Raw genomic sequence first — 26,141 nt, forward strand, 5'->3', positions numbered from 1 at the left:
TACCAAAGGGTCTATGAAACCTGCCAGAAAAGGAAAGGGCTTATTAATAGCGGAAAGTCCCCATAATTTTGCTCCACCAACGGACATGCCTCAGTAATTGTTTACAGTAGAAAAGTAGGTGAATACAATATTTTAACCAATTTTTATTCTCAATGAAACCCAAAAACTTTCTCTGGTAACAAAGATTAGTATGGTAACCAAATTCTAAATGCTTATCAACTCACAAACCCAGTAAACAGAACCATTTCTGAAATTTCTCTTCCAAAAGCAAAATAAGCTTCTCAGTTTTAGAGTCAGAATAGGTTTCTAGAAGTTAAAAATTACAAAATGGGGAATTCCCTGGTGGTCCAGTGGTTAGGACTCGGTGCTTCCACTGCAGGGGGCACAGGTTTGATCCCTGGTCAGGGAACTAAGATCCCTCATGCCGTGCGGCACAGCCAAAAAAACTAAAAAAAAAAAAAAAAAAAAAAATTTAATTTAAAAATAAAAATTACAAAATGAAAACAAAGTAGTGAAAATGCCACATGAAATTATCTAGTACCAAAACTAGTGGTTATTTAAACAAAAATGATACCTCCAACTTTCCTAAACATTTTTTTTTCTTTTCTCCTTTCTTTTGGGGGGGTGGGGTGGGGTAGAAGAGGATGAACTTTAAAAATTGTAACCCATGAGAATGTGCTATTCTGGTGAAGAAACTAACATTTGCAAAGCACTTGTCACTTTCTTGAGAGCATGGCATGTTCAAAGAGTCATCCACATTTTGTCAAAGTCCACTACTCTCAGCAAAACAAAAGAGGTGAAAAAAAGTAAGGATAAAATATCAACGCTTTCTTATGCCAGAAGAAAACTTGACATCAGAAGTCTGGCATTTACTGTGATTCCCCCCCTGCAGTGGTTTCAACTCTAACCTCTTTCAATAAGTGGTGTTAACCGCAAACTAAACTGCAACCTAGAAATCAAGCCATAACTTGCTTTAATATTGAGCCATTGTGACTAAGAAATAAAATCAACGTTGCCGAGCTTCTGTGTATAAATGTAGGCTGATCACTGCCAATCACTGGCATTCAGTTTTCTAAGTGCTTAACTTTGACTGTAAGTTGCTCTGTGTTCTGCCCTGACAGCTTGCTTTCGTATGCTGTCAGGTTTTTAAAATATGGAAACATCAAATGGCTATGAGTTAAAATTAGATGCTTTTAATTTCAGCAAATATAATCAGCATTTTTAGGTTAATTTAGTCTAACTTTTGAGTAAGACTCTACCTCAAATAGTCTTTATCTTATTTTAACAAAGTAGCAAAAAATCAGTAGAAAAGGCACACAGTTCTAACGATGAAATAATGTCAAAGGTACAGTTTTTTCCAGAAACATTAAACTGAGAAACTGAAAATAAACTGAAAAGTTATACAAAAATTCTTAAAAGTCAAAAACTCAAAAGAATGCCACCATTTAAAAAAAAAAAAACTAGTAAAGTTGTTATATGTAAGCAGCACTGTAATTACCTAAAATTGAATCACTAAAACTCTGCTTGTTGATATAACTGTAATTACTGTAACATTTCTTCAGAGACCACTGCAACAAAAAGACCTCTGTGAATTGTTCTGTGCTCCAGCCTTGAAGGCAAGGACTTGTTGCTTATTTCTCTCATTCTGAAAAGAAATAGAAAATAAAATATTTTTTCCTACTTCAGACCCTCCTCTCCCTGATTTCATAAAACCACCTGAGACCTCAGAAGGCTTCAAGATATCAGGTTCATAGCTTGAAACAAAACGACTTCTATAATGAATCTTAACATTGTCTTTAGTTTATAGCTGATTCTTGAATTGGAAAATATTTACATGAAGAGAACATACTTTATACTCTTCAACAGGGCAGATTAATGGTTAAATCAGAGAAACTCTAAATATGTTTTCAAGCGCTCTTTCACTTAATGGCAACCAGCTGCCCCTCTCCCCATTTCCTTCTGCCTCTTCTTCACATCCTGAGTTGTCAGTGATCCTGGCACTGCTCAGCCTGGAAGTAAATGGCGGTGCGTGCTGCCAAAGAGTGATAACTACTCTAGGAGTATTCATGTTAAATAAAGAGAGGGTTTTAAATATCTGGGTCTACTTACAAGAAAAAGAAAAGGCAAAGAATTAAACTGATTTTTGGAAAAGTGATTGTCAGGCGATAGAAGATTTGATTTTTCAATTGTGAGTTTAGGGCTAGTTTCTTTAGACCAGGGAAAAGAGCAGGGCAACTTCTGTGGGACTAGCATCAACTCTCCAGGATAGGTGTTATTTTGTTGTTGTTGTTTTTCATTTTAAGTTATACTTTTCAAGAAGTAGACCAGAAAAGAGAAGAAAAGTATCAGGTGAACTATATTCTAAAAGTTTGCCACTGACGGTTTGGGGTGAATTGCTCTTCTCCAATAGATGAGAGGGAGAATCTCAAAGGTCAATTATGACTGCTGAGATTTGTAACAGGCCAAGACCCAAATGTTCTGATTTCTCACCAAATCTCAACCTTCTGCTATACAATCAAAATATGGGGGATGAGAGGGATGGAGAAAGGCAAAAGAATTATTTTAATAAACATGGTATATGATAAATGACTGCAATATTATAAAAACTTTCAATAAACAATACTTATCCACTTTGCTATTACTTGGAATAACAACTGTATTAGTTTGCTGACAACTATCAAAGCATATAAAAATAAATGAGATATTTAAATTTTTATTACTGTTAATGTTTCAGTTCTCATTGATTTCCAATACATATTTGTAATCTGACCATGTAGAATGTGCTAGAAGTGAGGCACCTATGTTATTCTGAGATAACATGTCAACCAGTAGAGATTAATAATGAAGTCAAATGTTTTCATATTAATAAACACACTTGAAATACAGAAGAATTACTTCTGATAGAAGAGAGAAAAGAAATGTAAAATTAAGAAAGCCAAGAGAAAGAAGGATACATGGAGAAGTTACCTTTTGTCAGAGGAAGTGAATCCACAGGACCCTAGTCTTACTAACTGGATGATTTTACCATCCTCCACTACCTATGCTATCTCTGTTTGCCAAGACTATTCATTTTAGTACTTTAATTGCATCCCTCTTTGATTGTTATTCAACAAGACAGGGAAACAGACACATGCATAAAATATTAAATAACAAAATATTGTTAGATTATTTGAGAGTAAGAACAGGGCTGATTGATGACCATGCCCTTTATAGAACTCTATATATCCATATGATCAGTTGAAAGAGTAGAGGAAATTATGTGTATATTTAGGAGAAAAGAGTTCTAAGCAGAGAAACTGAAAAGTACAAAGACCCTGAGGCTAGAACTTGGCTGATATGCTCAAGGAACAATAAAGTATATGCATCTATAATATCCTAAGAAATATACAATAATTATCCCTCAATGAGAGTGATAAGGACATAACTTTATACCATTTCAAGCATCTTTAATTTCAGTTCCCCTGTCTGATTTGCTAGAGTAAACAACCTTTACTTTTCTAAGACTGAGCAAGCCTTTAATTTTATAAAAGAAGTTTCTTTTCTAAAGTGCTTTCATGTTTCATTCCACCGAAAAGTGATCATGTTAAAATGCATTACTCTCTCTTTCCTCCTTTACTATTAAAATTAGTTGGTTGTTCAAAATAAGCAAATGTAGACATATTTCAATGTAAGAACATACAACACAAAGTAAATATGTCAATATGTAATTTAAGAAAACTATACTGAAATAAAGATTAAACCTATATGTTGAACTGGCTCAGAGTATCCCAGGGAAATGGGCCCTGGGATATAATACAGTTCTTAAACTTTAGAAATAAAGAACACTTTGGGTGGCCAGGCACAAAGATTAAGTCACTTATAATGGAAAAAAAATTAGACTGGCCTCATACTTTATATTCAATTCCAGAAGACAACAGAGCTACCTCCTAGTTCTCCTAAAATGCTCAAGGAAAAGTAGTTGAACCCAGTGATTTTTATATCCATCGAACTGTTCTTTAAGTATAAAGGTTACAAACATACAAGAACTAGGGAACTACTGTTCATGAACCATTTCTGAGAAAACTACTACAAGACTGACTTCAGCCAACCAAGAAATGATTTGGGCAGTTATGGCAACAGCATTGTTGATGAACATTATGACTAAAATAAAAATACAGACTGGCATAACAAGACATAACATAAATGTTGCATGCCCTAACAATAAAGCTAATAAAAATTGGGAGGAAAAGAGACCAAAAAGGGCAAGTAGTAGAATAAATTCACTGATTGCCTCATCTACATTACTCAACAAAAATAGAATACACATTCAATTGCACATGGAATACTTATCAAGATAGACCATACACTGAGCCATAAAATAAGTCTCAATACATTTAAATGATTCAAGTCACACAAAGTATGTTCTTGACCACAATGGAATTAAATTAGAAATCAGTAACAGAAAAACCCTTGGAAAACTGTCAGATGTTGGGAACTAAATAACATACTTTTAAATAACACACAGATCACAGAAAACAAAAGGGTAAATTAGAAAGTATTTTGAACAAAACAAAAAAGAAAACACAAGATGTCAGAATTTGTGGGATGTTGTTAAAGCAGTATGTAAGGCAAAATTTATAGCACTAAATGCCTGTATGAGAAGAAAGGTCTCAAATCAATAATCTCAATCTTCTGCCATAGAAACTAGAAAAAGAACAAATAAAACTCAAAGTAAGCAGATGAAAGGGAAGAAGAAAGGTCAAAGTGGAAATCAATGAAACAAAAACCAAGGAAAGAATAGAGAAAAATCAATATTTTGAGACAATCAGTAAAACTGATAAAATTGATAAACCTCTAACCAGACTGACTAGGGGAAAAAAAAAGAGAGAAGATATAAATTACCAATATCAGGAATGAGAGAAATGGCATTACCACAGATTCTATAGATATTGAAATAATAAGGGAATATTATGAACAATTTTATGCCCATTAAATGCGACAACTTAAACAAAATGGACACATTCTTTGAAAGACACAAATGTCCAAGTTTTCTCAAGAAGAAGAAAGTGATAACCTAAATAGCCCTATGTCTATCAAAGAAATTGTAATTGTTTTCAAAAACATTCCAACAAAGAAAAATCCTGACCCAGGTGGCTTTACCAATTAATTTTATCAAATGTTAAAGGAAGAAATATGTCAATTTTATACAAACTGTTGCAAAAATTGAAGAGAAGGGAGTACTTCCCAACTTATTATATATGGCCAGGATTACCCTGAAACTGAAACTAGACAAAGACAGGTTTTATAACATTATGTATGAATATACTGTTTGTTAAAAATAAGTAAATCTAATTTTTAAAACTTCTACCAGAATGTATGTTTTTTCATTATTTCTTCTTGGTAAGCAATTTCAATCTTATTATCTGGGTTTTTGTCAAGTTCAGGGAAATATTATTAAATTATATTTTATAGCTTCTTCACTGTCTTACTCTATTCTCTTTCTAGAACTTCTAGTCCTGACTCCCATGACTTTTTTTTTTTCATTTATTTTGTATTTATTTGGTATTTTTCTGTCTGTTCTAGACTCTAGGGGACAAGAATCAGAAAGATATAGGTTCTAATGGCTAGCTATTATATCCTGAAGAAGTCTCAGATTACTCTTCTGTGAACAGGTGTCATCTAACCAAAGACAGTCTATTGTAACTTATTAAAAAATTCCACAACAATTGCTTCTGTTTCAAGTAGTGGTAGACTAGATAATTCAAGCAACCCTCCCATTGAAGAAAACTAAAAACACTTCTAAAACAAAAATCAGAAAGCTAACAAGATAATGACTAGTAACCAGGCTGGAAAACAGCTGGGAACCCAGAAACAAGCAAAACACTGGAGAAGATTTTGTCCTGAGAGCGCTTTCCTAACTAGAAGATGCAGCTGAAAGGCTAAGGCATGTTTCCACCAAGAGTCAAAATCTAGAGCCTGCCAAGGGTGGGGAGTCTAGTAATAAATATCAACTGGGACCCTACAGGGCTGCACCCTAGTACAAGGGGTAAACCGGAATTAAAACAACCCTCCAATTAGTCTGCAGCTTGCCTCTGAATCACTTGGGGGGACCAGAAAAATCACAAACCTTAGAACACAGATGGAATAAAGTGGTCACCCTAGGTACCTGAGAGAAGCAAACAAAAATCCTTCTGGAGAAAGATAACATTATCATAGGCCTCAAATGATTTAGTAAGAGAACCTTGTAAATATTCATAACCAAAATTATATAAACTTAGTACAGAGTAATTTTTTTAATGTAAAAATTCCCTCTACTGTTTGTATAAATTTGGGGTCATTTAGAAAAAGAAACAAGAATATATAAATATGGAACACATCAGAGTAAGTGCAATCCAACTTTCTGTTCTTTGGCTATGCACTTTCAAAACACATTTTGCACTCTGAGACATCTTTTAGTCCCTCAATATTAAGATGAACAAACTTTAAAATATATTGGCCATGTTTTAAAAACTAAACAGCAATGATTTTATTTTTCAGTGTGGTCTATTTTAGCGAAGAAGGGACTGCACCCTATACAAGAGCATGCAACATTCTGAAATAAGCAAAAACAGAAAATGCACCCATTCTGCAATTTAAGCAGAGTTATAGAACATATACATATTACTCAATATTCTATCTTCTTTACAATTTAATTGAGATCATTTCCTAAAATTTAGTTATTTTATTTGCCTGAAAATGGAAATAAAAAATGATTTTAAAATGCTGTCTTTTAGAAGTTTTACCACTTTGACAATGTTGAATTTTAATTTTTTATTATCAAAATGGATTTTAATGTCCAAGTAGCTATAAATGATGAACAGTATCTTCTTTCTCCTCTCATACCTATAGTATCTGGGAGGTCTAGCAATTCATTGTGCTGCAAGTCAAGGTTGGTTATCTGTGTGCAGTTTCCAATCTCCTTTGGAAGGTGTTCAAGTTGATTGTGAGCTACATCCAGCGTAATGAGGTTACATAATTCACCTGTAAATTGACCAACATAAAAATTTAATAAGAATTTTTAAAGAATATATTAAATAATGAAAGAAAAACATTTTCTATATCATAACTATACTTTTTCTGAAAAAGTAAAAGTCAAACACAAAATCTGAAGCTGTTATTTGAAAATGACATTTTACAAATATTGAATTATGAAGCTAATAGAAGGTTATATGTCAATTATACCTAAAGAAAAAAGGAAAATGACACCTGATAATGTTAAAATGTTGGTTGTAAATCATTACCAACCAATATTATATATCTTTTTTAACTTAAGTAACCAATTTAACCACATTTACATTTGTATATTCCATACTTCAAAAAGAGCTTACTAATTTTTTAAACCAAATTCAACACAATAATATCAGATACATCTTGAGTTTAATGTGAGGGTCACCTTTACCTCAAAATATGTATGCTTTCAAATAAGCATATGTTCTGATGTTATATAAATATGTAAATTGAGATTTATAAATCAAAAACTGCTTCTCAATTTAACAGTACTCCAAAAGGATAGAAAATAAGGTATTTTTCTCCTCATTCTGGTTGAAAGGACTGTATTTGGCAATTCAGATTATTCTTAGTGTTTTTCTGTCTTCAAAAACTTATTTATCCAAGTTATATTGGCTCTCTCATGATTTTCCTTTTTTTTTTTTTTTGGCAGAGGTTGGAAATACTGAAAAAGTAAGATAAGCAAATGAAGTGCATAAAACTGAAAAATGGGTGTAGGGCATATTATTAAGCCACATATTACAAACATAAGCAACAAAAGAGAAAGTAAATTGGATTTCATCAAAATTTAAAACTTATGTGTATCAAAGGACACTATCAAGAGAATGAAAAGACAACCCACAGAATAGGAGGAAATATTTACAAATCACATATCTGCTAAGGGATTAATATCCAGAATGTATAAAGAACTCCCATAATTCAACAACAAAAAAACAAACCACCGAATTTAAAAGTGGACAAAGAACTGGAACAGACATTTCTCCAAAGATATGCAAATGGCCAATAAACACATGAAAAGATGCTCAACATCACTAATCATTAAAAAATGCAAATCAATACGATGAGATACCACTTCATACCCATGAAGATGGCTATAATCAAAACAAACAAACAAAAAAACAAACAAAACAAATGTTGGCAAGGATGTGGAGAAATTGGAATCCTTGTGCTTTACCTCCAGGAGGCCCACCCCAGGTTCTCAGGGTGAAGATAAAAGTCCCCTCCTATTTTCACTTAGGCATATCATATTCAAAATCATATACAGATAATCAAAGACAAAGAGAAATTTCTGAAAGAAGATAGAGGGGGGAAAAAAACCACCTTACCTATTTAGGAATAAGGATAAGAACACATTGGACTTCTCTTCAGTAACCATGCAAGCAAGAAGAAAACGGAATGAAATATTTAAAGTGTTAAGAGAAAAAAAAAAAATCACCAACCTAAAAGTCTATATCCAATGAAATTATCCTTCAAAGTAAAGGAGAAATAAAGACTTTCTCAGACAAACAGATATTGAGGGAATTTGTTGCCAGCAGACCTGTCTCGCAAGAAATAGTAAAATAAGTTCTTCAGAAAGAAGGAAAATGATATAGGTCAGAAACTTAGATCTACATAAAGAAAGGAAGAACTTTAGAGAAGTAATAAATAAAGACAAAATAATATCTTTTATTTTCTTATTCTTAATTGATCTAACAGATAACAGTTTGTTCAAAGTATTAACAGCAACAATATAGCAGGTGATTATAGATTAAGGATAAATGAAATGAATGACAGCAGTGTTACATGGGACAGGAGGGAGGAATTGGGAATATTCTGTTATAAGGTACCCACACTACCCCTGAACGGTACAGTGTTATTTGAAGGTGGACTTATGTTAGCTGTAACTCCATACTGCAAACTCCAGGGCAATCACACACATACATACATACATACAAACAAAAAAAAATTAAAACAAGTATAAATGATACATTAAGGAGAGAGAAAATGAAATAATACAAAATGCTCACTTAAACCCAGATAATGCAGAAAAATGGTGAAAGACAAAAAAAAAGAAGTTCAACTAATAGAAAACAGTTCCAAATACAGTTATTATAAAGCAACTATACTCCAATAAAAATTAATTTTAAAAAATCCAACTAAATCAATAAACACTTTAAATGTGAATGCACCAAATAAAAGACAGAGACTATCAGAGTGGATTAAAAAACGAGACCCAACTAAATAGTACTGTCTTCGAAAAACCTACTCTACAGACACAGGTGGATTAAAAATAAAGGGATGGAGAAAGAAATACAATGCTAATGTTAATCAATAGAAAGCTGAAGTAGCTACACAGATTTCAGACAAAGTCAACTTCAAAGCAAGGAAAGTTATCAGAGATATAGAAAGCATTACATAATGATAAACAGAACATATCTCCAAGACATAATAATCCTTAAAGTGTAAGCAGCTGCTCATCTCCTCCATATCTAGTATAGTGCTTAGTGGTTCTGAACACAGAACCATGTTCAACTGAAAGAATAAATGATGGTAACTGGGGAAAATAAAACTTGGATTCTAATACTCTTCAGGCCAGAAGTAATAAATGTTTTTTGTATTTGCCACAACTTTTCTAATAATACTTGAAGTTATTTCAGTTCCCATGAAAGTAAATCCCACTACTTTAAAAGAATATGCACAAATTCAAAAGTGTATAGAGCCCCAGCAAGTAAATAAAGCAAGTTGGGAGGAGACTGTGGCTAACTTTAGCCTATTCGGAACAGATATGATTCAACTCAGGTCAATTATTGCTACACTACAGGACTTCTCAACCTCAATACTGAAATATTTTGGACCAGATAATTCTTTGCTGTAGGAGGCTGTCCTGTGCATAAGCAGCATCCCTGGCCTTTACCCATAAGATGCCAATAGCACCTCCCCACCAAGTCATGACAATCAAAACTATCTCTAGACATTGACAAATGTCCTTTTTTGTAACACTGCTAAAATTGCCCCTGGTTGAAAATCACTGCAATGTTGGGACGAGAAAGCTCAATATTGTCCAATTCTCATGCTTGTCAAAAGAAGCTGGAAATTTATAATTTCATATAAAATCTTCTAATGTTCAAATACTAACAACCAATTTTTAGGTTGAAACAGAACAAAACACTGTGTTATCGAACACATCTGTGGACTTTTTTCATTGTTCAGGATGCCAGTTTGACACCTCTGAACACAGAAGCAGATGAATTACCAATATCTTAGGACAGGAACTTACATATGACTATCTAATATTAAACTAAAAAATAAATGTTTTAAAAAAGCAGAGATATAATTATCTAGACTCAAATTAAGTTAAATCCTAAATCCTTTTTTGATTTATATAAGTTACCATATAATAACTGAATTATTTTGAGTATATATTCTCTCCAGAAAATTATCCTCCAGCAATACAACACTCTACAAAGTCAGGAAATCATGTTAACACTGATTCATTAAGGAGAGTGTCATCTAATAACACTAATACTTCTTTCTCACAATCTAGTAATGACGAAAAGTTTTGAAAATGCTTAAAACTCAGGAAATGTGATTTAATTTTTTAACAGCATCAGCACACAAAAGTAACATGATTGTTAAATTTTATTTTAGTCCATGAAATACAATAAACTCACAGGTTAATTATATATATTATTGAGTTAAATTTGAAACTTTAGATTTTCCCCCAAATCCACGTATACATTTTAAAGGACTCATGCAAAACATTTTCTCTTAGGAACTTTGAATTTTCTTCCGTCCAAAGAAAAAGATCTAAAAAACTTCAGGGAAGTTTATAATTAATAAAAGATAGTTTCCAGGAAAATCTAAAATATTTTTGAAACTGATCCAAAATGTCTTATTAAATACAATTAACAAAACATTTTTAGTGTGGGGAGAAAAAAAAGGAGTTTAAGATCTCTCTTATTTAGAGCAACACTCCTAACTGCCCAAGCTTTTCTTTTTTTTTTTTTTTTTTTTTGCAGTACGTGGGCCTCTCACTGTTGTGGCCTCTCCCGTTGCGGAGCACAGGCTCCGGACGCGCAGGCTCAGCGGCCATGGTTCACGGGCCCAGCCGCTCCACGGCATGTGGGATCCTCCCAGACCGGGGCACGAACCCGTGTCCCCTGCATCGGCAGGCGGACTCTCAACCACTGCGCCACCAGGGAAGCCCCCAAGCTTTTCTTGTTCATATTCAAATAATCAGAAACATTTGAAAATTCTGAATATATGATAAATTCTGCACTAGACAATACTGGGCCAGGATAAGAGCTTGTGTTACAAATCACAAAAGACAGAATATTAAACATTTAAGGAGTTCATAAACTACTTTCACACTATTTACTATTTCTATACTCTGTCCAGTTAGTCAGTACTTTAAACATTTATTTTACTATATGATCCAAATATTATTAACAAAATATAAGTTCATCTCAGATGGTTCTAAAGGACAATAATCAAGGTCTTAACAGTGACTTGTCTCTGGCTGGGTTTAAGAGTGGTTTTTATTTTCTACTTTATATATTTGTATTTTGTGATTTTTCCTTGTTTTTGTACATTTTTTAATCCAAAGAGAAAAAAAAAGGGAGATTCATGAGGTAAATACTAGCAGTCTCTCCTACACTGTATACGGAAGAGCATTTTTTGACTCTTAAATAGAAGTTTCCTGTCTGTGGAGCAGATGTATCTTTTAGTGAAAATGAATGCATCATGTTATCATATTGATGACACGAGCCATTAATACAATGTATCTTACGACTCATATTCCATATTTAGTAAGCAATCTTTTAAGTTTGACTTCCTACATAGATTTGCCTACAGAGAGAACACAGACTTCATTCATTGATCCATTCTACAAATACTTATTAAGCACCTACCATGTACTAGGCACTATTCTAGGGACTGAAGATACAATAGGGAAAAAAGAGATAAAATTCCTGCCTTTGGGCTTCCCTGGTGGCGCCGTGGTTGAGAGTCCGCCTGCCGACGCAGGGGACACGGGTTCGTGCCCCGGTCCGGGAAGATCCCACATGCCACGGAGAGGCTGGGCCCGTGAGCCATGGCTGCTGAGCCTGCGCGTCCGGAGCCTGTGCTCCACAACGGGAGAGGCCACAACAGTGAGAGGCCCGTGTAAAGCAAAACAAAACAAAACAAAACAAAACAAAAAAACCTGCCTTCATGGAACTTATATTTTAATATGGAAAAAATAAATAATATATAACCAAGGTGAGGACGTATAGTAGCATTTGAGTATACACCTGAATAATGGGAGAAGAAAGAAACAATGGAAATATCTGGGGGAAGCTGAGTGAACAGCAAACACAAAGACTGTGAGGCAAGAGAGTAGTTCAAAACACAACAGAAAGCCAATGTGGCTGGAATAATGAGTAAGGAAGAAAGTGATAGGAGATGAAGTAGCCCAGAGTCAGGGTCTTGTGGGCTAAGGTAAGGACTTCAGCTTTGACTAAGGAGGTAGTGGTGAGGGTAGTAAGAGTAGTTTTGTTTGTTTGTTTTTAAAGCAGTTTCAGGTCTACAGAAAAACTGCACATAAAGTACAGAGTTCCCACATACCCCACCTCCCCACAGTTTCCACTATTATTAACATACTGCATTAGGTGGTGCATTTGTTACAGTTGATGAACCAACATTTATACATTATTATTATTAACTAGAAGTCCATATTTTACATCGCCATCCACTCTTTGTGTTGTCCAGTTCTACAGGTTTTGATAAGTGCATAATATCATGTATCCATCATCACAGTATCATACAGAAGTTTCACTGCTCTAAAATCCCCTGTGCTTCACTACTCATTGATCCATCTCTCTCCTGGGGCCCTTGGCAACCATCGATCTTTTACTTTTGCCTTTTCCAGAATGTTGTATAGTTGGAGTCATATAATATGTAGCTTTTCCAGACTGACTTCTTTCATTTAGAAATATGCATTTAAGGTTCCTCCATGTCTTTTTGTAGCTTGATAGTTCATTTCTTTTTTACCACTGAACAAATATTCCATTGTATGGGTGTACTAGTTTACTATTCACTCATTTATTGAAGGGCATCTTGGTTACTTCCAATTTTTAACAATTATGAATAGAACAGCTAAAAACATTTTGTGTACAGTTTCTTGCATGGACGTAAGTTCTCAACTCATTTGAGTAAATAGGAGCATGATTGATAGATTGTATGGTGAGACTATGTTTAGCTTTGTAAGAAACTGCCACTGTCTTCCAAAGTATCTGTACCACTTTGCATTCCCACAGTAATGAATGAGAGTTTGCACCAGCATTTGGTATTGTCCAACCAAAACCAACAGAATGAATAAATAAAATCATGGTATATTCATACTATGAAATATTATGCAGTAATGAGAAGGAACATTCTCAAACTACATACACCAATATGATGAATAATGTCAACTGGAAGGAGTCAAACACAAAAGCATACATATACAATAATTTCACTTATAAAAAACAAGAAAAACTAGTGTATGTTGGTGGAAGTCAAGATACTAAGTTACCCTTGATGGGAATAGTGATTGAAAGAAGAGTTTCTTGGGTGGTCTTAATGCTCTGTTTTTTAAATTTGATAAAAATAATACTGGATTGGAACCCACAGAATAAATTAGTCCAGACTGATGTAAGTGAGTAAATAAATAAATGGGAGAGAAAGGACAGCTCTTCCTTATAGAAGAATTTCAATTAATAAATGCAAAAGGAATAAGGGAAATTTTTAACAATCATCATTAGAATATAGTAATAATTGTTTTGGGGAAGAACCACCAAGGAACCCTCAGTATTTGTTTTACAACTTTTCTTTAACTCTAAAATTTGTCCAAAATGGAAAGCTTAAAAAAGATAAAGTTTAAAGTAAAAACAATGGCAATATATTATTATGGGATTTATAATAGATGAATAACATAATATATATAACGTATATTATCATATATTGTATGACAATAATGGCACAAAAAAGAGGAGAAACAGAAGTGTTCTATTGTAAGGTTCTTAGGATATATGTAAAGTGGTATAATATTATATAAATGTAGACTGTATTAAGTTATGATATGTACTGTAAATATTAGAGCAGACACTTAAAAGAGGTATCAGAGATGTATAACTAATATGCAGCAGTTGAGGTAAGTGGAATCTATAACAAAAATCCAAAAAAGGCATGAAATGAGGGGTAAAAGGAAAAGTAACAAATGGCACAAATAGAAAATAGCCAGCCAGCTGACAGATTTAAACCAATCATATTGATAACTATATTAAATGTAAATGGTCTAAACCCTCCAAACAAGGCAAAAACTGTCAGGATAAAACAAGAGACCTAACCATATGATGTCTACAAGAAACAATTTTAAATACATATAAAGACACAAAAAGTAAAAAGATGGAAAAAGATATGGCTATATCAGTATCAAATAAAATCAGAATTTAGAAAAAGAGATACTACCAGAAATATTACCATAAAGACAGATGCTTCATAATGATATAAATTGCCTCATCAGAAAAAAAAAATCCTAAGTATATATACAACTAATAACAAAGTTTGAAAATATAAGAAGCAAAAATAATAGCACTAGTGGGAGAAGGACAAATCTACTACTATAGTTGGGTATTTCAACACTCATTTCTTACTAATTGAAGAAAAAAGTAGACAGAAAATCGGTAAGAGTATACAAGAAATTAATAACATCATCAACCAATTTGACCTTGCTCCAAAAATAACAGCAAAATGCACCTTCTTTTCAACTGCATACACAACATTTACCAAGACAGACTGTATTTTATAAATCAGTAACAAAAAATAGGGAATTCCCTGGCAGTCCCAGTGGTTAGGACTCCACACTTTCATTGCTGAGAGTGCAGGTTCGATCCCTGGTCAGGGAACTAGGATCCCACAAGCCGCATGGTGCAGCCGAAAAGTAAAAAAAGGAAAAAAAAAAAGAAAACATCTCTGAAATACTTGGAAATGGAACAATGCACTGTTAAATAATCCATGGATTAGAGAATAACAAGAGATATTTGGAAAATACTTTGAACTAAATAATAATGAAAATACAACATATCAAAATTTATGTGCTGCTGCTAAAATAGTACTTGGAGGGAGGTTTATAGCTATCAATGCCCTTATATAATGCAAAGAAGAAAGATACAAAATCAATCTAACAACTTAAGACAGAAGACAAAGGACATATTAAACATAAAGTAATAAGGAACTAGATAATTAAGAGCAGAAAACAAAAAAAAGGAAGATAATTACAAAAATAATAAAACCAAAAGCAGTTTTTTGGAAAGGATCAATAAAGCTAATATCAGGAATGAATGAAAGAGGGATATGATAATATATATATTACAAACTTTAGAAGAAGAATAAAGAACCATTATGAACTTTATGCCAAAAAATTCAACAGATCAAATAAAATAGACAAATGCTTTGACAGATTCAAACTATCAAAGTTCAACTGAGAAGAAACCGAAAACCCAAATAACTTCCTATTAATTAAATTACTCATTTAAAACCTTCCTACCAAGAAAACCCCAGTCCCAGATTACAAGACTGATAAATTCTTCTAAACATTTGAAGACATAATACTAATTCTTCACAAACTCTTCCAGAACATAAGAGGAACACTTTCCAACTCATTCCACAATATGAAGCCAGCATTGCCCTGATAGCAAACCATTACACAAAAAGAGAGAAGAAAAAAAAAGAAATTACAGATCAACATCCATGATGAATATAAATGCAAAAAATCTTTAAACTTTAGTAAATTAAACCTCACAACATACAAAAAGGCCCTATTAAAACGTATCTATTAATAGGCACTCAAATAGTGGTAAATAAATAATTTAGGTTTATTTCATAAGTTGTGGCCTTCCCTATATTATCATTTGACTCACATTAAGGACGCTTACATTTTTAAAATAACTCTTGTTCCTGAACTTATAGGGTTACTTTTCAAACATTCAGAGCTTAGATCTATAAAAATCACATCAAATCTAACTAAAATACATTTGTAAAACTACATAATTAACAAGGGCTGGAAATACTTATTACACAAGCTTGAATAGATTTAGGGACTTAGGTCAGAATATACACTATTATATTTGCATAAATTTGTCTTGAAGGCTTAATTCTCCCTTTCATTGCAAAGAAAACTTTAGTAGTTCTTCTGAGCAAGTGCTTCTGTAACTAAGCAACATGGACAACAGTGTCTATATTCTTTGAATGGATAGCATGCTATCATTAGAGTACAATGATTGCCCTCCTCCCTACACCTTAGCAGTGTGGGAAGTCAAATGTATCCTCTGGTTCTATCAGATCCTTCTAAGAAGGCTGAAGTGTTGTTTTTTTCTCTGTTCTCTTACCTCCTCCTTTAGCAATAAGAGTAACTTTTCCAGGTTTCTGTTGTTTAGTGAAACACCTGACAATTTGATAACAATCAACTAAGTTAACAGTTCATTTCTAGGTCTCTAAGGTTCTTACTGATTTCCAGTGAAAAGAAGTTATTTATTAACAACTATGAACTCCCTTTCCTGATTTCTTCTTCCTGCCAAACTAAGTTACTCATTAGCACTTGTACAAAACACTCAAATGAGATCATTAAATAATGTTACCTGGACCATGAAAGCAACTGCAGCACCTCTGGCAGTCCTAGGAGAACTTCAAGAATTTTAGGAACTAAGGGTTACAATTTGGGTTAATATTAAAAATTGGGTAACAGTATTTGGCTTCACCAAATTTACTTCAAGCCACATTTACTGAAAACTCACCATTTATTACCTGCAAAAATTCATGGAAAATTACGTAATAGGGAATTAAATAAGATCTCTAAGGTCCTTCAACTTAAAAAAAATTGCTGATTCTGTTCTTAGTGTTTTTATATATATTGATTATACATACATACACATTATATATTATATATTACTTGACATAAAATGTAACTGCAGTACTATAGTATATATAGTAGAAAATTGATTGTTTTCAATAAATGTTAATGAGTCATATGGGTTTAAAAATTGCTGTTTCTAATTTCTCATATATCTGAATGCTGTGAGAGGTTTTTTTAAATGAGTAAAAATGATCTGGGTTCTCAAAAAGCATACATAATATAGCAGATCATTCTCCTAAGACAAATTTACACAAAACTGTATACAATATAGATGATGTAGCATTTTATTGAACATACAATATAGCACAAATAGATTTTTTTAAGATTCCCTCTAACTTAGCCCTTTTTATAAAGAATAATAAATAGGAGGAAACTTTAAAGAGAAGCAATCTTAAACCAGCCTTTAACTCAATGAAGGAAAAGTTGTAGGAATATTAGTAAGAGACAAAGATGGAGTTTATTTCTGGTTTCAAAGAGTAATCATTTTCTTTCTAGAAAAATAAAATCATTTAAAACTTCACTGATCAGAGTTTCCTGAAATAAAGTGATTAATTATTCAAACTGACAACCTGATGACCCTCACTCTAATCTGTTCAGGCCCACCCAAAAAAATTTACAAAAGCACATCTCTAACATGAAACTCAAAGGAACCGGGCCAGTTGCAGGGTGGGGGGGTGTGCAGGGAAGGATGGGGTAAGGGAGTGGTAATTTACTGTTTTCCCTCTGAAAACATGATTTCTTGAGTGCCTTGGTGTTCACTGAAGAGTCTCTTTCAAGATTAAAAATGGTGAAAGGAGGTATGGGCAGGAAGAATGAAACACTAATCTAAAAAAGCAATGACTAAGGTTTCCATCTGTCTATTTAACACAAAAAGATAGGACATTTACTTTATTTGTCCATTACTTATCATACAAAAGGAAAAAAGTAAATCAATATTACCAAGTGAAGAGTTTTCTTGGCTGCTCTCTAATGTATTATGTCTGGCTCTTCGTATGTCTTTCAGTATCCTTTTACTGCTTTCTGCCAGTATTCACCCACGTGAATATGCATCATTAGTATCAAATCACATGGCATTAATAAAGATGCTATTAATGCTTAAACAGGTATTCAGATTTTAATATAATTTCCCTATAAAGGCAACAGAACAGCTGCTAAATTCCAAATACGTTATTTAAACTAAATACTAGGCTATGTTTCACAAACTTCTAATTTCTCACATTCCTCAAATATACTGCTGAACACAAACTGGATGGCAAGATTGAAAGTGGTATACTCATAAAAACAACAGAGAAGAATAAGCACTTAATATGCATAATATAAATCTAATATATATATCTATAATAATGTGGATCTAATACGTATAAATGAAAGTTTAACAAAATGATAATTAGCATATATTTTGAATTGTAAATTCTCTTGTTATGAGTTTCAGCAGTAAGTCAAATTGCATTAAAGATGTATAACTTTTAAAAATGTCAAATTCCATTTTATTTGATCTGGGTGAATGAGTCTTATTTTGTAAGCATTCTCAAAGGAGCTCAGGATTTTGGGGGGTTTTTTGTAATTAAAAAAGCAGTAAAGCAAGATCTGCATCACAGAAAATAACTATTTCTGTCTTTCCTTTATAATAAAAGATAGCCTTCAAGAATTAAAAACAAATCAATAATAATCAGGAAATTGTAAATAAAAAACATAATGAGATACCACTTCACACTCATGGAATAGCTATAATAAAAAAAGACAGATAATCACAAGAATGTTGATGGTATAGAGGAATTGGAACCCTCATACACTGCTAATGGGAATGTAAAATGGTGTAGCCACTTAAGAAAATAGTTCAGTAGTTCCTCAAAAGATTAAACATAGAGTTACCATATGACTCAGTAAATCTACTTCTAGGTATACACCAAAAAGAAATGAAAACAAATGTCTACACAAAAACTTGTATACAAATGTTCATAGTAATTTTATTCATAATAGCCAGAAAGTGAAAACAACTCAAATGTTCAACAACTGATGAGTGGATAAATAAAATGTGGTATAATCATACAGTGGAATATCATTCAGCAACAAAAAGGAATGATCTACTGATAGATGCTATAACCTGGATGAATTTTGAAAACATTATGCTAAGTGAAAGAAGCTAGCCACCAAAAACTATATATTTTATGATTCCATTTATATGAAATGTCCAGAATAGGTAAATTTATAGAAAAAGAAAGTAGATTAGTGTTTGCCTAGGGTTAAGGAGTTGGGAGAAAACATGGGTGGGGTGGGGTGACTGCCAAACAGAGCAGAGTTTCTTTCTGGGGTCATGAAAATCTCCCATAATTGTTTGTGATAGTGAACAACTCTGTGAACATGCTAAAACCCACTGAATTGTATACTTCGAATGCATTAATCATATGGTATGTGAATTATCTCTCAATTAAGCTGTTAACATTGTCCCCTCTCAAAAAAAAAATCTACTGCAACAGCTTTCAACTGCAGCTACACTTGGAATAACCCAACTTACTCGTTAAAAGTACAGATCCCCTGGACCTGCCAGACCAGTAAATCATAATCTATGGGATAAGACCCACTCTTCTAGACTAGTGGGAGCAGTACAGTGAGACCTAGATTCAAACTCTGCCATCTTCTTAACTGTATGATCTTTAGTAAATTATCTAGTCTCACTAAATTTTCAGTTCTTTTTCAGTACAATGAGGTGAGAAGTACCTATTTCATTGGATTACTGTAAGAATTTAATGAGATACTAGATGTAAATTTACGTGTACAAAATAGTGTATGTTATATGACATATTGTGCTCAAACAACAGCTACTCTTATTATTACAATTATGTTATTTTTACTAGATCTATATTTTCTTTTTCCCTATAAGGAAACAGATAATGCAGACTTCTGCAATGTTTGTCCCAAATCCATGCATATAAGTTAAACCTTATAAATTTTAACTCCTTATAAGAAATATTGTTTTATTTTTTAAAGCAGTTTAGTTTCTATCTGATGCCCTGCTTGGAATAAAATAAATGACATTTATGAAGTTACTATTTTTATAGAAATATAGAAATTACAAGAACACAAAACTTCAGTGTCACTAATGGTGGGAGGGTGCTCATTAAAAAACAAATCAGTGGTTGTTTTATAAATTACAAATTTAGGAATAAAGTTGCAAAAATTAGGCAGCCACAAAAATCAACCATTTAATTAACTAAAATTTGCCAATTTTTAAAAATAAATTCACTTTTTAGTAAAAATGCTGTAACCATCTGCTCAAGAACAAAGTGAAGTAAATTTAAAGTCCTATGAAATAATTCCCTGCTTAAGAAATGCATGTTCTGGCCTTCCCTGGTGGCGCAGTGGTTGAGAGTCCGCCTGCTGATACAGGGGACACGGGTTCGTGCCCCGGTCCAGGAAGATCCCACATGCCGCGGAGCGGCTGGGACCGTGAGCCATGGCCGCTGAGCCTGCTCATCCAGAGCCTGTGCTCCGCAGCGGGAGAGGCCACAACAGTGAGAGGCCCGCGTACCGCAAAAAAAAAAAAAAAAGCATGTTTTTAATTCCCAGGTAATTTGACAACATCTTCTAAAGAAAAAAAAATCCTTAAAGAAAGACTTTCATATGAATGAAAGCCAACGTTTTAGAATGGAGTGTAACACATGCACAAAACAACAATAAGTACAAAGACCGGAAATAACATTTTATATTTCTACATAAAAATTCAGCATTTCTTTCCCCAACAGCTTATAATTCTATTCTACAATGAGTCATACAAACAGGTCAAATTTTGACTGAATCTGGTACAAAAATCAAATGTCATTCAACAACCACATTGTTATCTGAAGACATGTAAATGAACATATCCATTCGAATTCCTAGGGATATTTTAGTATCTCATAAGTGTGTCACACTTTATAAATACAAGTACATTGCTTGAGAAAATCGACTGTGGATTTTCTAAATACATTTAATTAAACCAAAATTATATTAAGTGTCTGGTTAGAGCTAAACATAATATAACCATACCTAAAATTTAAACTGCATCTTTCTCAAAGCTAAATAAAATTTTTAAAACACCCAGAGAATATTATATCTCTACATAGCTGCACAGCCTAAAAACAAAGTTTCCTTCATCACCCACTATAAGACCAATCCTCAAACAATATATTTAACCTGTTATATTCAGAATAAATTTCTTTCACACAAAAAAGGGAAACTTCCCTTTAAAAGCTGTATAATCAATTTTTATGTCAATTTTTTGAACTCTCATAAAAAGGGCCCACAAAGATAATACCTTTTTTCAATTTCTCAAAATTGGTAAGTCAACGGTTGACTACATTCCAAAAGTTGCTGAAATTTTTTTTAATTAAAAATATCAAAACAACTAACTTCTTTTTACTGACTTGTTTACACATGTGTATTTCCTATTTTTTATTCTACTATCTATTCTTTTAAAAACAGTCCCCTTTTTTCAGTACAATTTAGCTTTACATATAAAAACAAGAATGAAATCTACCAAAATACTAACAGTGTTGGCATTAACTATCACTGACTTTTCTACTTTTCTGTATCCTTAGATTGTTTTTAATGAACATGTAAGTACTTTCAAAATGAATTTTTTTTTCAACTTTCTTACAACCCTGCTTCTTCACAAGGCTCTGATATGCCAATCTTTTGTGGTAAATTAGGTAGAAAAGTAATATGAATTTAAACAAACATTTTTTTGGGTAAAAAAGAAAATGTCAGAGAATGGGAAAATGCAGCCTTAAAGCATCTTATATAATCATATCTTGTAAATACTTTAAAAACAGGTGGTAACAATTAAACAATTAGGCAAAAATTGTTTTTCTGCTTCAAATTTACTTTTTTCCAATGAAAATGAAAAGCAGATTAGATTTGTGTGAAAAAGGCCCAATTACATCTACATTCTAACTAATTATCTAGGTCTATAAAATAATCTCAAACCGTGTACTATTAATATCGCTAAAACTGATTAAAGTAAACCATAAAGAAGACAGAACTTAGAAACCAGCTGTTTTTAGGCAAGTATCAGATATTTTCTGATATGGAAAAGCACTGGACAAAATTATTGAGCATAACAAATACTACAAACAATAATAGTAACCCAAGGCCTCTTACCAATTTCAGCAGGTAGTTGTTTGATTTTGTTCTCTCGAATGCTAAGCATGCTGAGTTTTGACAGGTTTTTGATGTCTTTTTCCACAGTAGTTATTCGATTAAAGCGAAGGTAAAGAGTGGTAAGAGAATCCAGCCTATACACCACTGAAGGAATTTCTCTCAGTTTATTATGCCGTAAATCAAGCATCCGCAGCTTCTTCAAGTTATCAAGAGAGTCAGGCAAACTGGTAAGTGAATTTTCACTTAGAGCAAGTGTCATGAGATTTACTAGACAGCCCACTTCTGCTGGGAGGGACTGTAATTTGTTGCTATATAAATAAAGTTCTGTTAATTGAGTCAACTCTTTGATTGATGATGGCAATATGTGTATAGACTTCTTGGATAAGTCCAAACGCATTGAGTTCTCTTCCCGGCATTTGTTGAACTCTTTAATCACCTCTGCATTGCTAGATTTCTTTCTAGTCCCAGGTGCTGGATTTGGCCGTTTGATCGTATTATCAACTGAAAAAGCCACCCCTGGTTGGGCAGCACTGGAGTCCTTCTTTCCATCTTTGGCATCTTTCCCTTTGGTCTTAGGTTCTTTTTCTTTGCTCTCTTTCCCAAAACCTCCAGAGGCTTTTGCCTCCTTTTCTCTTTCCTTGGCTGATGGTGCTTTGGGATCTTTCTCTTTAGAGTCTTTTTCTTTTCCTAAACTACTACTCATGGTGACTCAAGCTTGGGCAAAAACTACATGAACTCCTTTTATTTGCCAACAACAGAAACTGGAATTCAAAGATGAAGAGACAAAAATCCTACACAATCAAAAAAGGTGTTGGCTTGAAGAAGTAATCGCCATCTGTTACATGTTGGATCTAAAAGCACTATGCCCATTTCTGATAACTCATTCCAACTGGTAAAATGGTGCTGGTCAACCAATGATTCATTAGAATTCCTGAAATATAATACAGAGAGAGTATTATATTACTTTAGGTTATAAATTTATATTAAGTAAATGGGCTCTGAAAAACAATCTTACTGAAAATTTTGCTATTTTCCTATGATTTGATATAGTAAATATTTATTGAACACCTTCTACTTTGCAAAATCCATTGAAAAATTATAAAAATTAACAAGGCGGGCTCTATCTTTAAGGAATTTACAGTCTAACAGGAAGAGGTAAGATAGGTATACAAGTCACCAAAGTGCAAATGTTTTTAAGAGCTGAAAAGTGGGAGAAATCACAACAGCAGCTAATGTCTGAACGCTTTCTATGTACAAGCACTATTGTATGGAACTTACAAACATTATAACCGCTCTATGAAATAAATTCTTATCCCTATTTTACACATAGGGACAACTGAGGCACAGAAATATTTTTAGTAACTAGCTTTGTGGTCCTAGAAAAGTAGCAGAGCTAAGGTTCCAATGTAGGTGGTACACTGTCTATATTCTTAACCACTACGGTAAAACTGCTCTATCTGCAGCTAATTACCAGATTCTAGGAACTGCAAAGGTAGCTTTTTTAGTTGATAGTGAGGAGGATTAAGGGTTCTTAGAAGTAGAAAAGGTTCACTGGTAACATGACTGACCAAAATGATCCACAAAGATTGAAAAGATGAGGGCAGATGGAAGTGAGACAGCACTAGCCTAATAAGATCTAGTCTTGGTTTAAGACTATAATGATGATTATCACATTTAATAATTATTTACTTAAAAAAACACATCAGTAGACCATATATACTAAATATATTCCTTAGTCTTACCTTAAATGCCGATGTGAAAGTTTACAATATTGAACCTTGAATTACAATAAACAAGACTTCTGATTCCATACAAGATGGAATAAGCCCACTCTACCTTGTTCCTCACATTAATCACAACTTAAAACCCTGACAAAATGCATGAAGCAACTAGCAGAATATTCTGAAAGGTAGAGAAAAGAAGGCAGACTGGATAGGAACCTTGGACTGCAGATGACCTGGTGGTTAGTACTCTAGGGGTTTTTTGTTTTGCTTTGTTTTTATTTCCTATATATCCTGGCCTGGGCAGTAGAGAAGCCCATAACCCAGAAACACCAATAAGCATGGACTAAAACAAGGTCCAAGAAAAGTCTGCTGTCTCTAGTCAAAGGACTATGAAGAGAATAGCACTGCAGGATGGAACCCTTTTGACTATACCCTCCTTATTCCACTTGAACACCACATAATAAGTCATGTCCCACCCCTCCCAACTGGCACTGAGGCCACAAAGACTGTAGAGTAAAACTCTGCCAACCACCCAGCTCTGCACTAACTTGAAGAGAAGCAGTACACATCCCCCTTGGCATCAGCACTGCAGCCATGGAAACTATGGAGGAGAGCCCTGTTGACCATCCCCACCCTGTTCTTAGTAAATGTCAGCCAAGAAGTGGTAGCTCTCTCCCTCCCCACTGGTGCAAAAGCTGTACTATGAGGAAGAATCCTGTGGATCATCCCCTGCTGTGCACTAAGCAAATGTTAGCAAAGACACAGCACACCACTCCTTCACAACTAGAGGGGGAAGGAGAAAATTATGGAGAGGAGGGAGCTGGAGAAAGGGATTCTTTCAACCTGTGTATTCCCAAGCACGCTCCTTAGAAGCTCAGCATGAAACCAACCAGAATCAAAACAACAAATGCTTTGAGAACTGAACTGTAGTGTGGAATATCACCTATTTTTCAGATTGGCCTTGGTGTGGCATACAAACAGGGCAGACCAGAATACCCCTAAAAAGACTTTGAAAACTATTGGAACCAAAACCCACAAAAATGGGTTAGGGCATGTATTCTGAAACAAAACAGGTTGACTGCTAAATAGGAGGCTTAAAAAGAAATAAAAATTTTATAAGTCTCAAAATGTCCAGGATATAATCCAAAATTACTCATCATACCAAGAACTAGGAAAATATCAACTTGAACGGGAAAAGACAATCAACAGACACCAACAATGAGATGACAGATGTTGGAATTATCTGACAAGAATTCTAAAGCAGCTCTCAAAAAAACAAAACCAAAAAAAAAAGCTCCAACAACTACATATACTCTGGAAACATACAAATAAAACTATATCAGAATTTATGAGATGTAGCTTAAGTGGTGCTTAAAGGGAAATACATATTACTGAATGATTATATTAGATTACATTAGAAAAGAAGAAAAACTGCAGATCAATAATCTAAGTTCCCACATCAAGAAACTTGAAAAGGAAGGACAAAAGGAACACGAAGCAAGAAGAAGGAAAATACAATATAGAACAGAAATCCACGGAATTGAAAACTGAAAAGCAATGAAGAAAAAATCAGTAAAACCAAAAGCTGGTTCTTTAAAAAGATCAACAGAATTGATAAACATCTGGCAACTCTGACAGAGAAAAAAAAAGAGAGAACACAAATTACCAATATCAGGAATGAAACAGAGAATATAGTTAAATACTCCACAGACATTAAAAGAATAATAAGAGAACACTAAAAATAACTCTTTGGATTTAAATTCAACAAGTTAGATAAAGTGGACCAAATTCTTGATAACTGCAAATTACCAAAACTCACCCAAGATTAAACAGATCATCAAAACAGTCCTATCTATAATTGCTAAAGAAATTGAATAGTTTAAAACTTTCCAAAAAGGAAACTGCTAGGCACAAATGATTTCACTGGAGAATTCTAACAAAGATTTAAAAAAGAAATAACACCAATTCTACACAGTCTCTTCCAGGAAGTACTCATTCTATGAAGTCAGCATTATCCTGATACCAAAACCAGATAAAGACAATACAACAACAATAAGGAAAAAAAAAAGCAAGCAAGCAAGCTACAGGCCAACAGCCCTCAGAAACAGAGATGCAAAAATCTTCAATGACATATAAACAAATCAATACAGCTTTTACTACTCCTACTGAACACAGTACTTAAAATCTTAACCAGTGCAATAAGGCAAGAAAAAGAAACAGCATACAGATTGCAAAGGAAGACATAAAACTGTCCCTGTTTCGAGATGAAATGATTATCTATGTAGAACACTGCAGGGATTCTCAAAAAACTCATAGAACTAGTAAGAGAGTTTAGCGTGGTC

The 26,141-nt window shown here is 33.5% G+C and overlaps 1 protein-coding gene across 7 annotated transcripts in view; it reads right to left on the reverse strand.

The window, feature by feature from the left end:
- SHOC2 (SHOC2 leucine rich repeat scaffold protein) overlaps positions 1-26,141 on the reverse strand; it is a 103,899-nt gene that overhangs the window by 25,067 nt on the left and 52,691 nt on the right. For 6 of the 7 annotated variants that reach the window (XM_081234217.1, XM_081234220.1, XM_081234218.1 and 3 more), the window contains 2 exons: positions 22,076-23,006; positions 6,862-6,999 (listed from right to left, as the gene is read on the reverse strand). In XM_081234217.1, coding sequence (XP_081090343.1) covers positions 6,862-6,999; positions 22,076-22,778 — 841 coding nt within the window. In that variant the 5' untranslated portion in view covers positions 22,779-23,006. The remainder of the gene's footprint in view (positions 1-6,861; positions 7,000-22,075; positions 23,007-26,141) is intronic. The other variant, XM_081234223.1, reaches the window with a different exon arrangement.

This window comes from Mesoplodon bidens, assembly GCF_964165515.1.
Source record: "Mesoplodon bidens genome assembly, chromosome: 1".
NCBI lineage: Eukaryota > Metazoa > Chordata > Mammalia > Artiodactyla > Ziphiidae > Mesoplodon > Mesoplodon bidens.